The following is a 14,795-nucleotide window of genomic DNA, read 5'->3' as shown; positions in this document are numbered from 1 at the left end:
AAGAAAATCACCAAAGTGGCATCATATCACGTGTGTTATAATCGTATTTACTATATTGACTATATTAACTATGTTGTGTTAACAATATATTGTATAACTATATATTGAAAAGGCAAAATGCTGTAACTTATTTCAGAGAAAATAATTATATTGGCAAACCCCAAATTGTACATTGTAGACAGGTCCTAGGAAAAGAAGAATTAATTCATAGTGGACAAGAGGTTAGCTTCTGTTTTCAGCCATGTGCTATTTCAAGAATTAAACGTCATGAATAATACAGGATATAAGAGGAAGAGTCTAAAGACGGAAAAGCACATTTTGATTAGGAAAGAGAATTTAAGGCTTGTCTTTTTTTTTTTAAGGAAAACTGCCTTATTACTATGAGATAAGAAAATTGTTTCCTTCTTTTCTTCCTTGCTTTCTTCTTTTTCTTTTTTTTAACCTTTTTAATTTTGGATATTTGACCTCTAAGCTGAGATGACTGAAAATGCCTCCTCTGGGCATCAACCTTTTTGAAAGACTTTTTCCCCCTCCCTAAGGGCTATTTGTCTCTTGGAGGCATTGTCTACATTACTCACCAAGAGGCAAGCATTTGTCCTTGCACTAAATGCTGACATCTCCTGGTAAGAGGGAAGCTGCAAAGTAGAAGAATTGAAGGTCAATATGTTGATAGTGGTCTCAAGAGCATTGATGTACATTTGTGTATTGGGGAAGGGGAGAGAAGCTTGAGAGTGCACCAGTGGGGAGGGGTAAATATTTTGTGATGCTGTCTACCTATGGGCTTATAAAGTTTACAGCTGCATTAGGAGGACAAGCATTACCATTAGCATGAAAAGTAGGGCAGACCTCAGTTGCAAAAGCTTCTAGCCATACACACATAGGGCAATACGTAAACGATACACCTTATTGCATTCACCCATTCACCCTCCCCTGTTCATGCTAATTGGAAATTTCAATCCATTTCAGAGAAGTAACACAACTATCGATCATTTTCCCTGGCACGAATCTTCCTAGAGCTCACGCACTAGCCCATGTGTCTTAGATTTAATATCTGCTCACTAGCTGGATTGAAGCCAAGAGGTGGTTCCCAAAGTTGCTGCACATTAGAATCACCTGGGGAACTCTGAGACCTCCCTGTGCCCAGGCTCCTCCCTAGACCTACTGAATCAAAATCTCTGGGGCTGGGACCCAGACACCAATGTTTTTCTTAAAAGCTCTTTAGGTCATTCAAATGAGCAGCAAAGCTTGAGAAGCAGCCCAATAACGGGAACAAACTTATTTCACACAGATAAAGTGGGGCAATTCATATGTTAAAAGAACATGAATATATGTCCATGCCTCTCTCACGCTTTGTCACAGTTTACCCTTCCCCCTCCCCATATCCTCAAGTCCGTTCTCTAGTAAGTCTGTGTCTTTATTCCTGTTTTACCCCGAGGTTCTTCATGACATTTTTTTTCTTAAATTCCATATATATGTGTTAGCATACGGTATTTATCTCTCTCTTTCTGACTGACTTCTACACTGTTGGTGGGGATGTAAATTGGTGCAACCACTATGGAAAACACTATGGCAGTTCCTCAAAAAGCTAAAAATAGAGCTACCATGTGATCCAGCAATCTTACTCCTGGGCATATATCTGGACAAAACTATAATTCGAAAACATACATGCACCCCTATGTTCACAGCAGCACTATTTATAATAGCCAAGACATGAAAACAACCTAAATGTCCACTGACAGATGAATGGATAAAGAAGATGTGATATATATAAAATGGAATACTACTCAGCTATAAAAAAGAATGAAATAATGCCATTTGCAGCAACATGGCTGGACCTAGAGACTATTATACTAAATGAAGTAAGTGAGAAGGAGAAAGACAAATACCATATGATATCACTTATATGTGGAATCTAAAATATACAAATGAACTTATCCATGAAACAGAAACAGACTCACAGACATAGCACACAAACTTGTGGTTCCCGAGGGGAAGGGGGAGGTGGGGGAGTGATGGATTGGGAGTTTGGGATTAGCAGAGGTAACCTATTATATATATGATGGATAAACAACAAGGTCCTACTGTATAGTACAGGGAACTATATTCAATGTCCTGTAATTAACCTAATGGAAAAGAATATGAAAAATTGTATATATGTATAACTGAATCACTTTGTTGTACAGCATAAACTAACACAACATTGTATATCAACTATACTTCAGTAAAATAAATTTTTAAAAAAAGGAAAAAAATGAATATATATATATACATATATATATATATTTCTTTTTTTCCTCTTTATTCTGTTTGTGTTTCAAATAGGCTTTTTTTTTTCCTTCTGCAAAAAGCGTTATTGTTTCCATTTGGTCCAAGGCTTGGGAGAGGGCTCCAGGGCGGTTACAAAGCTGCCTAGTAGCTGCAGAGCAGGGCTTCAGGCAGAAGCTCTGATGCCAGAGGGGCTCCTCAGAGGCCGCTGGACTTCAGAGACTCCTGTTTGTGCTCGAGGGTGAGCCTTTCAAAGAGCTACTCGCCCAGCACAGCCTGCGGACCAGCCAGCCTGCGGAGGTTGGGCAGGTGGTCGCCCATCTTCTTGATGAGTTTCACCTGCTCCTCCAGGAAGCGGCTCTCCAGGAAGTCACAGAGGTGGGAGTCTGCGCGGGCGGAACCCAGGGCGCGCAGATCTGATAGTGCCTGGTGCAGGCTCTTCTCCCTAAGAATGGCGGCTTCCACAGCGTCCTGGGTTTTACCCCACTCATCTTGAGAAGGCTTCCGCGCATCCTGGAAGAGGGCGCGGCCACAGCACTGGTTTTGCATTTTCAAGAGACGCTGGGCGCCCTCACACTTCTCCTCAGCCAGTTGGCGAAAAATGTGGCCCGCACTGTCCAGAGTCCCATTGTTGCTGTCGAAATAGAAGCTCAGAGAGAGGTAAGTGTCCCCAGATGCATGTTGAACAGGTGGTGGACGGCGGCCTCCACCTCGATGGAATAATTCTTACGAACCTGGGAACTCGTGGTTGATCAGTGATAAGGAGCTAAGCTCAAAAAACGGTGTTGGCCTGTCCTGGAGGCTGAGGATAGCTGAGTGGCTGATTCCAAAGGTTGCGACAGGAAGAAAGGTTGGAGGGTGGTCGGGGGCTGGAGCAAGGAGCGTCCCTGGGTCTGTTCATTCCAAACACTGTTGAAGCAAAAGACAGAACTGCAGGACTGCCGAGCGCACTGCCTCAAATAGGCTTTGATATAAATGAACAAGAAGTCCAAGCAAGGACAAAACTTACCCTTCCCCCCACCAAAATAGCTGGCGATACTAGAATCTAGACCTGGGAAGGGATTCTTCCATTACTTTCTGAACATTCCAGGCCACTAGAGCAGTGGTTCTCAAAGTATGGTCACCTTGTAACCAAGCAGTACCCTATGGGGCCTTCCTAGGACAGACCCATCCCCCATATCCTCTGCTGTAGTTCCTCTCTGAAGTACTCAGATAATAGTATCTCAGGCATATTTCTTGAGTTTTCAGGTGCTAAAAACCACTGCCCAGTGGAAGAAATTAACTCCTTGATGATCATGAGCACGTAGCCCCCAGACCTTCTGGCACCTAAGGATGGATAATGTTACCTGCCCTGTGGCCTCCACATCAACCAATCAGAGGATTGTGCACGAGCTGATCACATTCCCTGGGACGTCCCTCCCTCACCTGGCCTTTAAAAATGCTTTGCTGAAATCCTTTGGAGATTTCAGGGTGTTTTGGAACTCGGGCCACCCCTCTCCTTGCTCGATCCTGCAATAAATCTTTCTCTGCTCCAGACTCCAACCTTTAGGTTTGTTTGGCCTCACTGTGCTTCAGACACATGAACCTGCATTCGGTAACAACCTGACCAGTTTTACCAGCGTCCCCTGATAATGTGTCAGATATTCAAGTTTTAGGGCCCTGTCCCAGCCCTATGGAATCAGCAACTCTGGTGAGGCTCAGTGATCTCTGTTATAACAGGCCCTCCAGATGATTTTCATTCACCTTAAAGTTTGAAAATATCTGCGTTGTCAGCTGGCCAAAGCGTCCACCAGCAGGTGAAGGGGAGTGGTGCCTGGAAAAGATAGGGACCAGCCAAGGCAAGTACAGCAGCATTTGCCGTGGTAGTAATGGAGAATGCCTTTTCTCCACTGGTTGGCACAGACTAGGATCTGGGAGCAGTGGCAGGGTTATTTAGGATGCTTTACATTTCAGTGTAGAGGGACCGCTGTCCTGGTTTGCCAGGGACTTCCCCTGTGTGAGCACTTAAAATCTCATCCTGGCAAACCCCTTAGCCCTGGGTTTGAAAAACGTAGGGAATAACATGAAATTTAGGGGAAACATGATCTAGGTTTTGGGCAAGTCACAAGTGCTAATTAAAGCTAAGCAAGTATGGACAACACTAGCGTTCTTTAGCCCTTTGCGGGGAGGTAAATCTGATTGGGTGAAAGGACTTACTGTTAAGAGATCTTTGTAGAAACATCCCCTTCTGCTTAGTCCGCTGGTTCTCAGTTCTGGCTAGACATTGGCATCGTCTGAGGAGATTTAAAATGATTTTATTGGTCTACGATGACCAACCGTCAGTGTGAGGGTTTTTAAAAAGTGCTTCAGATGATTCTAATGCACAACCAAATTTAGGTGCCACTGCTTAAGCTTTTGAACCGCTGCTGCATATTTTCACCTCATCTTCCTATGAGAATATCCAACTGTAGTTGAGGTTTGTTTTTTTTTTTCTTTTTCTTTTTTTAACTGTCTTATTATAAGATTTACTGTCTTAAATAAGGTTGAATGTACAGAAAATCTTGCTAGTCCATCTGGTATAGCTGGATACTTAGAATAATATCGTTAAGATATATACCATCTAAGTATTGTGACTGGCCTTTTTGAAATTAACATATGCATTGAATTAGTATGTTCTCTTTTGAAGTTGTTATGTTGGGGAGCTATACCTCTAATCTGCCATTGCTAAATATCTGGACATCTCTTATTAGGAATTGCTTTTAGAAATCTTTAGGGATTACAACCAAGATTGCTGTATTATTTGTACTGGAACCACAAAAACCTCACAGAGTTCCCCCGCTGTACCTTCTACCCCCATCTCTAACCCTTGGCAACTTCTAATCTGTTCTCCATCTCCACGGTTTTGTTATTTTAAGAATAATATGTAAACATAATCATGAATTACTTAATCTTCGGAGATCGGCTTTTCAAAATTTTTCCCTCGGCATCATTCCCTTGAAGTTCATTTCAATTTTTGCGTATATTAATAATTTGTTCCTTTTTGTTGCTCGGTAGTATTCTATCATAAGATTTTATCACAATTTGTTTCAACATTCATCCACTGAAAGATATTTGGGTAGTTGCCAGTTTTTGGCTATTATAAATAAAACTGCTATGAACATTTATGTGTAAGTTTCTGTGGGAACTTAATTAAGTTTTTGTTTCTTTTGGATAAATGCTCAAGAGTACAATTACTGCGTTGTAGGGTGAATCTACTTTTAGGATTAAAAGAGACTGTCAAGCTGTTGATCAGAGTGGCTAAACCATTTTATTTTCCCACCAGTGATGTGATATAATTTTTCTATGTACTCGACAGCATTTGATGTTGTCACTATACTTTAATTTTAGTTACTCTCTGACATCTCATTATGGTCTTAATTGGCATTTCCCTAATGGCTAATGATGCTGAGCATCTTTTCATGTGCTCGTTTGCCGTGTGTATATTCTCTTCCATGAAATGTCTGTTCCTGTCTTCTGCCTATTTTCTAGTTGGATTTTTTTAAGTTGTTTGGAGAGTTCTTTGTATATTATAGATACAAGTCATTTGTCTCATATGGGATTTTCAAATATGTTTTCCTACTGTGTAATTTGAGTTTTCATCCACTTAAAAGGCTCTTCTATGAAGCATTTTTAACTCATTTTGATGAGATCCAATTTATCAGCTTTTGCCTTTATTGATCATAATTTTGGTGTCAAGTCTAAGAATTATTCCCCTAGTTCTAGATAACAAACATTTTCTCCTATTTTTTTTTCTAAAAATGTCCTGCTTTTACATTTAAGATTATGATCCACTTTGATTTAATTTTTCTGTAAGGTGTGGAGGTTAAGGTTCATTTTTTGTTTGTTTGTTTTTGTCGAGGGATGTCCAACTGTTTCAGTACCATTTTTTGAAAAGTCTATTCTTCCTTGATAGCTTCTGCACTGCTGTCAAAAACAAGTTATATGTATTTATGTCAGTCTATTTCTGGGTTCTCTATTCCATTCCATTGATCTATGTATCTACCCTCCATCATTACTGCAAACTCTTGAACTTGGGTAGATTAATTCCTCCCATTTTCATCTTCCTTTACAAGTTGTTTTAGCTATTCTTCAGCCTCTTCTTACCATATAAATCTTAGAATAAGCTTGTCTATATCCACAAAAACCTTGAGGGCATTTTAAGAGTAATTGTGTTAAGCCTCTTAACTTGGGGAGAATTGACATCTTTATCATGTTGTGTTTTCTAATCCATGAACAAGGTATGTCTCCCTATTTGTTTGGGACTTAAAAATTTTTCTTCATCAGCATTTTGTAATTTTCAGTCTAGAGGTCCTATAAATGTCTTATTGGGCTTATATTTAAGTATTTATTTAGGTCAGTTGTAAATGGCATCACATATTTTTATTTAAGCTTCTACACATTTGTTATTAATATATAATTTGATAAAATTGTGGTGATCTTGTACTCTAAATCATTTACAAACTAATATTATTTCTCAAGCTTTTTGTGGATTCCTTGGTATTTTCTCCATTTAGATTATCATCTCATCTTCAGATACAGACAGTTTTACTTTTCCTTATTCAGTATAATAGGATATATTACTATTCAACATTCAGTAGGATATGTTCCTTCCTATGCAACGTAGTAGGAATAGTCCTTTTATCTTTTAAATAAACTTTTTAAAAATTTAACTTTTAAATTTATGTATTTATTTATTTTTGCTTTATTTTCTTACTAGAACCTCCAGTGATATATTTAATAAAAGTGGTGAGAGCAGATATCAGTGCCTTTTTTCTGATCTTACAGAGAAAGCATCCAGTCTTTCACAGTTAAATATCATGTCGGTATAGGTTGTTTGTAGATCATCTTTATGAGTTTCAGTATGCTCCTTTTCTATTCCTAGTTTGCTTGGAGTTTTTTTTCTTCTTTTTTTAAAATCATGAATGGGATGGGATTTTGTCAGATGCTTTCTCTGCATTAATGGATAGGATCACATGACTTTTCCCCCTTAATCTATTGGATATGGTGGATTACACTGTTTAATTTTCAAATATTTAACCAACTTTGCATAACTGGAATAAATCCCACTTGGTCATGGTATATTATTCTTTTCGTATATTTCTGGATTTAATTTGCTAATATTTGGCTGAGGGTTTTTCAGCCAATTTCATAAAAAATATTGGTCTGTAGGTTTCTTTCTATACTATCCCTGTCTGGTTTTGATATCAAGGTAATACTGGCTTCATAAAATTAATTAGAAACTGTTCCCTCTACTTCTATTTCTTATCAAATCATGTAAAATTGGTGTTAATTCTTTAAGTCTTGGGTAAAAGTGAAACATCTAAGCCTGAACATTTCTTTTGGGAGTTTTTAAATGAAAAACCAGTGTTTCTAATGGTTACGGGAAAATTGAGATTATCTATTTCATCTTGGCTGAGTTTTGGTAGTTTTGGGTGTAGAAACATTGGCCCATTTCATCTACATTTTTGAATTTCTAGTGTAGACTTGTTCATAGTAACTTGTCCCTCATTAACCTGCAGGATATGTCATGGTATCCCTGGTTGCATTTCTGATATCTGTGATTTGTGCCATCTCTCTGTTTATCTTTATCAGTATTGCTAGATCTTTATTGGTTAGATTGTTTATTTCAAAGAACCAGCCTTTTGTTTCATTGATTTCCCCCCCTATTTTCCTGTTTTCAGTTTCATGGATTTATGTTTCATCTTTATTATTTCCTTCTTTCTGCTTGTTTAGTGTTTTTTCCTCTTCCTTTTTTTACTATTTTAATATAGAAAATTAGATTATTGCTTTGAAATATTTTCTTTCCCAATTTAGTGCTATAAACTTCCCTTTCAGCATTGCTTTCACTTCATTCCACAAACTTTGATCTGTTGTATCTCCATTTTCTTTTATTCTATGCATTTAAAATTTTTTCCTTGATGCTGTCTTTTTTACCCATGAGTTATTTGGAAGTGTGATGTTTAGTTTTCATGTGATTGAAGATTTTCCTGTTGTCTTTCTCTTATTGATTTCTAGTCTGATTCCATTATGGCTAGAGAACATACTCTCTATGATTTTAATTCTTTTAAATCTGCTAATGTTTTTTTATCGCCCAGTATATGGTATATGAGTGAATGTTCCATGGACACTTGAATATGTATTCTGCTCTTACTGAGTGTGTTCTTTAAATGTCAGTTATATCCTGTTGATTGATGATGTTTTCAGTTCTTCCATATCCTTGCTGATTTTTCTCTCTGGTAGTTGTATAAATTGCTGTGTTGAAGTCTCAAATAATAATTGTGGATTTAAAACTTTCTCCTTTTACCTTTTTCAGTGTTTGCTTCATGCATTTTGAAGTTCTGTTGTTTGGTGCACACACATTTAGTATCACGAGGTCATCTAGGTGGATTATTCCTATTATCTTTATGTAATGATCCTCTTTGCCCCTAATAATTTCCTTTGCTCTGAAGTGTACTTTATCTGATATTAATATAGCCATTCCTGCTTTTTCTGATTAATGTTCACATGATATATCATTTTCATCCTTTTACTTTGAACTACCTATATCATGATGTTTAAACTAAGCTTCTTATAGACAGTATATAGTTGGATCATGCTTGCGATTTTTTAATCTACTCTTCCAATCTCTGTCTTTGACTTGGTTATTTAGACCATTTACTGTTAATGTAATTATTACCATGTCAAAGATTTCATCTACCATGTTATTTTTTGTTTTATCTTTTACCTTAGTTTCTCAATCCTGTGTTTCCCTTATTTTTCCTTCTTGTGGGTTACTTAAACATTTTTTAATAAGTCCATTTTAATTTAATTCATTTATAATCATTTGTGTATACTGTTTGTATAGTTTTCTTAGTGGTTGCTTTTGGCATTACAGTATACATATGTAATTTATCATAGCCTACTGGAATCAGTGTTCCATTACTTCAAGTGAAGTTTCAAAATTTTACTTCCATTTAGGTCTCTTAATATTCCCCAGTTTTAAAGTATGATTTTCTGTAGTATTTCCTTTCTCTACATTGAGAACCCCATCAGATGGTGTCATCATTTTTGCTTTGACCATCATATAGAATTTAAGAAACTCATGAGGCTAATGATAGTCTCTTATATTTACCCCATTTGTTTTCACCCATTCCATTGTTCCCCTTTTCTTTCTGAAGTTCCCAGTCTTCTGTTATTGTTTATGTTTTCATAACAGTAGGTGATATCTTGGATTTCCAGTGCAACTGGATATGAGTTTCAGGAAACACTGAGCCTGGCTCACTTAATGCTACTGAGTTGGGGGGTTTGTATATGTTGGGCCTGTTGGCACAGCAGATGCTAGCAGATTAGACTAATGTTGATGGGACTAGTGCCACAGGAGGATGGGTTCCCATTCAGGCTATGCTGCTGCTACAGTAGATCAAGTCCCCCTCTACCCCAAGTGTGGGGCAGTGACCTGCTGCTGTCACTGCTTTGTATTAGGCTCCTTTTGCCTCAGGTGTGTGGTGGGATCCCTTGGAAGCTGCTGCTGCTGCTGCTGTCAATCACAAGGTTAAATTCATTTCAGAAATACTTAAGTATAAATATATAGCCTGGCTCTTGTAGGACCTCTGTATTTTTTTTATTGCTTTCATACAAATTATCCCAAATTTAGTGACTCAAAGCAACGTAAATTTATGACCTTACAAGTCTGACATTGGTCTCAATTGAGTAAAGTAAAAGTGTTGGCAGGATCGACAGATGAATGGATAAAGATGTGGCACATATATACAATGGAATATTACTCAGCCATAAAAAGAAATGAAATTGAGTTATTTGTAGTGAGGTGGATTGACCTAGAGACTGTCATACAGAGTGAAGTAAATCAGAAAGAGAAAAACAAATACCATATGCTAACACATATATATGGAATCTAAAAAAAAAAGAAAAAATGGTTATGAAGAACCTAGGGGCAGGGCAGGAATAAAGACGCAGCCATAGAGAGTGGACTTGAGGACACAGGGACGGGGAAGTGTAATCTGGGATGAAGTGAGAGAGTGGCATGGACATATATACACTACCAAATGTAAAAGAGCTAGCTAGTGGGAAGCAGCCACAAAGCACAGGGAGATCAGCTCTGTGCTTTGTGTCCACCTAGATGTGTGGAATAGGGAAGGGAGGGTGGGAGGGAGATGCAAGAGGGAGGAGATATGGGGATATATGTATATGTATAGCTGATTCACTTTGTTATGAAGCAGAAACTAACACACCATTGTAAAGCAATTATACTCAAATAAAGACGGTTAAAAAAGAAAAAAAAGTGTTGGCAGAGCTACATTCTTTTCTGGAGGCTCTTAGGGGTGTTTCTGTTCCCTGGACTTTATCCGCTTCCAGCGGTCACTTGTAGTCCTTGATTCAGAGTCCCCTTTCTCCACCTACAAAACCCCAAATGTTGCATCTCTCTGATTCTGCTTCTATTAGGACATCTCTCTCTTTCTCTTTCTACAGTTGGGAATGGTTTTCTGCTTTTAAGGACTCATGCAATTAGATTTGTTCCATGAGGTAAACCAGGATAATCTTTCTATCTCAAGGCCTATAACTTCAGTCATATCTGCAAAGTCCTCTTTACCGTGTAAGGTAACATATTATTGGGTTCTAGGGATTAGGGTGAGGGCATTTTTAGGAGCCATTATGCTGCCTACCACACCCTTAACAAGTGACCTTGAGAAAATTACTGAGACTTTAAAGCCTTACTTTCCTCAAACATAAAATGGAAAGAAAGATAACTAATTAATATCATGAAAGTGAAACAGTATATATGAAATCAACTAATTCAAAAAATAACATTTCTTCTTTTTATGATTGGCATGATTCTCAGAGTTCAGTTACTTGAAGAGTTACTTTTTTTTAAACAGAACTAAGGCATTTCAGGGTTCAGGTGCTGTAAGATTGTCTGAATTATCTGAGTAACAATTAGCTAAGCACAGGTGTAAAGCATTTGATTTACTCCCTGGTGTCCTTTATCTTCTCATCCCACTAAATCCATATCCCTTGTCTAGCTCCAGCCAGTAGAGTCAGAGCTTGTTTTACTGTTTAACTAAAGTTCAATTTAAATTTGCTCTACATCTCCAGATTCTCAGCCCTGGTTGCATATTATAATCACCTGGGGAGATTTCAAGACCTACTTGATGCCAGAGTTTTACCTATCATGGATATTTGAGGAGGGACCTGGAATGAAATGCTCTAGCTTATGGTTTGGGGAGCCAAATCATAGTCTACACTGAGCCAAACCATTTGCGAGATCACCTCTAAAAAGGAATTTATCTGTGGTGACTAATGCTCTTCCTCTGTCAGTATGCTTGTCCCTCTTTGGGGGAAAAGAAGAAGGGGGAAAAAAAACCCAGCGGTTGGGCTCCCTGAATTGTAACCTGATGCTGTTGAATTAGTGTTGGCTCAGAGCGCACATCTTCGGATACCCATTCTCTCGCCTGCTTCCTTGCATGAGCTTATATCCTTGGACAGTTTTTTATCCATCACCCTCTTTTGCTTCTAATCTTAGCAAGTAAAGTCTCTCCTTAATGAAACAGCATTTCATGAGACTTACTGGGAGCATAGGTCTGTTCCAGACCTATCCTATGTTAGCTAAAGCAGATATAAGTGATGTATTTTTGGCATTCATCCTTGTGGGTTGGAGAGTGAAGACAGAATTTTATCCTTCAGGTGTCATATGACTGGGCAAATGGGCTCATTCCCTCTACTGCCTACCATGTAAAATACTGAGGGTGTTACCTCTAGAAGGTATCTTCTAGGTATCAAAATAGCTCAGATAAGTCATATTTCTCAGTAACAGGTGACAAAACTATGGCTTAGGTGGTGAATTTTCCATGTCAATTTGTCTGGGCCACCATGCCCAGTTATTTGGTCAAATATTATTCTGGATATTTCTGTGATGGTGTTTTTGTGTTTTTTTAAATTTTTATGTTTTATTTATTTATAATTTTTGGCTGCATTGGGTCTTTGTTGCTGCACGTGGGCTTTCTCTATTTGCAGCAAGCGAGGGCTACTCTTTGTTGTGGTGTGCGGGCTTCTCATTGTGGTGGCTTCTCTTGTTGCAGAGCATGGGCGCTAGGTGCACGGGCTCAGTAGCTGTGGCGCATGTGCTTAGTTGCTCCACGGCATGTGAGATCTTCCCAGACCAGGGCTCAAACCCGTGTCCCCTGCATTGGCAGGCGGATTCTTAACCACTGTGCCAGCAGGGTAGTCCCTGTGATGGTGTTTCTGGATGAAATTCATAATTAAATTTGTGGTGGACTTTGAGTAAAGCAGGGCCTCATCCAATCAGGTGAAGCTCTTAATAAAGACTGACCTCCCTGTCGCAAAAAGGAATTCTGCCAGAAGACTTACAGAAATTGAACTGCGACTCTTCCAAGAGTCTCTAGACAGCCTAACCTGCAGATTTTGAATTTACCAAGCCTCTATTATTGTGTGAACCAGTTGTTTAAAATCTCTCTCTCTTTCTCTATCTTTATATAGATATGGATATAGATCTAGGTATCAATATCGATATCTAGATCTATATCTGTCAGTATATATGGGCACATTGTATACACATGCTGTTGGTTCTGTTTTTCTGGAGAACCTTGACTAATACAGTGGCCCATATAAATAAAAGGACGAACCCAAGTTCACCCAGGTAGAAAGTAGTACAATGAGAACTGGAACTTAAGGCCTCATGACTCATTCAGCTGTGAACACTGACCCAGAACTGGCGTCCGCACACTCTGGCCCACTGATCAGATCTCGCTTGACTCCTGGTTTTGTACATAACGTTTGGCTTGAACACAGCCGCATCCATTCATTAACGTATTGTGCATGGCTGTTTCTATGCTACAGCAGCAGATGGGCAGTTGCAATGGAGACGTATGGTACAGAAAATCCAAAATATTTACTATCTGACCCTTTACAAAAAAGATCTGCTGACCCCTGCTCTAGGATGCCATCTGATTTCTGATAGCACTGAGGAGAATAATTCATGCACATTGGGATAGATTGTTAATCTCATGTCCTCCTTAGGTCAAAGATCTCTTAAATGCTCACCCTTGCAATAGCCAGCTTGGGGAGCATTGTCTGAGGATGCAGAAATTTTTCTTGCCAGGTCTTTCCAATCCACACTGCTCCCTGACTATGGTTCTTAAAACCTATTTTTTAAAAAAATTTTTATTGGAGTATAGTTGATTTACAGTGTTGTGTTAGTTTCAGGTGTACAGCAAAGTGAATCAGTTATACATGTACATATATCCACTTTTTTTTTTTTTTTTCTTTTTTCAGTACGCGGACCTCTCACTGTTGTGGCCTTTCCCGTTGTGGAGCACAGGCTCCAGACGCGCAGGCTCAGCAGCCATGGCTCACGGGCCCAGCCGCTCCGCGGCATGTGGGATCTTCGCGGACCAGGGCACGAACCCGTGTCCCCTGCATCAGCAGGCAGACTCTCAACCACTGTGCTACCAGGGAAGCCCCACTTTTATTTTTTTTTTGGAGTCTTTTCCAAATAGCCCATTACAGAGTACTGAATGGAGTTCCCTGGGCTAATAAGAAGAGCAGGTTCTTATTAGTTATCTATTTTATGTATAGTAGTGTGTATATTTCAGTCCCAATCTCCCAATTTAGCCTCCCTGCCACAATCCCCTGGTAACCCTAAGTTTGTTTTCTACATCCGTGCCTCTGCTTCTAAAACCTGTCTATTTTAACCAACTACCACTCATTGCTTACCGTCTCTGGCTTCATGTACTTGATAATAAACCTACTTCTTGTTCTATCCTGGATGACATGTTCCAAGGACTGAGATAATATCTTATTCTACATAATTTGTCCTTGATATTGTCTATCTTGGGGTCTTCATCTATGTCCCAAAGAAGACAGTCACTCTGTCTTCTAGTACTACTACTAATACCACATTTTATGGCATGAATTTGACCCAATGCACTGAACTATCCCTTTAGAAGCTGTATGCAACCTGTCACTGGGTTTTAGCACAGGGGTAGAACTCAGATTAGTGATCATATATAAACAAATCTACTTGACCAGAAACTTTTTGTCTCACCATTTATTACACAAGTAACTTCTGTCTTTGCATCTATGATGTAAATATTTTTAATTTCCTAAATTATCTGAAAAATTATTTAGAGCTTCCATTTCAGTAGGCATTGGAATTGCTGTGTTATGACTATTTCATTATTTTATTTCCAAGTGTTAAATTAGGCTTCAAGCTTTGGCCAAGAGTAGACAGGAAAGGGTTTCAAAGAAATGAAGAGTGGGAAAAACTTCTGATGCAAGGGAGACTTAATAAAGATTTGATTTTGAATCAATAATTTATAATAAAGGTTTGAGTTTGAATCAATAATTTATGTCATTGCAAAATAGCTCCCTGGTAAAAGTCCATTCTTTGGTAATCATTAAGTACAGAAATTAACAATCAAAATATGCAGTGATCTTCTTCATTTTCTAAAAACAAACCTATATCTAGATGAGAGGAGAATTCATCTCATAACTCAGGC

General features: G+C 38.6%; 1 protein-coding gene across 6 annotated transcripts in view; it reads right to left on the bottom strand.

Moving 5' to 3' along the window:
• LOC115850539 (metabotropic glutamate receptor 7-like) overlaps positions 1 to 14,795 on the bottom strand; it is a 282,573-nt gene that overhangs the window by 11,813 nt on the left and 255,965 nt on the right. The window contains exons 6-7 of one of the 6 annotated variants that reach the window (XM_070044807.1): positions 4,462 to 4,538; positions 3,007 to 3,174 (exon numbers count right to left, since the gene is read on the bottom strand). The exons of the other annotated variants lie outside the window; for them this stretch is intronic. Coding sequence (XP_069900908.1) covers positions 4,522 to 4,538 — 17 coding nt within the window. The 3' untranslated portion in view covers positions 3,007 to 3,174; positions 4,462 to 4,521. Of the gene's footprint in view, positions 1 to 3,006; positions 3,175 to 4,461; positions 4,539 to 14,795 lie in introns of those variants that run through there. 6 annotated transcript variants of the gene reach the window in all.

This window comes from Globicephala melas, unplaced genomic scaffold, assembly GCF_963455315.2.
Source record: "Globicephala melas unplaced genomic scaffold, mGloMel1.2 SCAFFOLD_226, whole genome shotgun sequence".
Taxonomy (NCBI): Eukaryota; Metazoa; Chordata; class Mammalia; order Artiodactyla; family Delphinidae; genus Globicephala; species Globicephala melas.
This window is presented reverse-complemented; position numbering and strand designations above follow the sequence as displayed.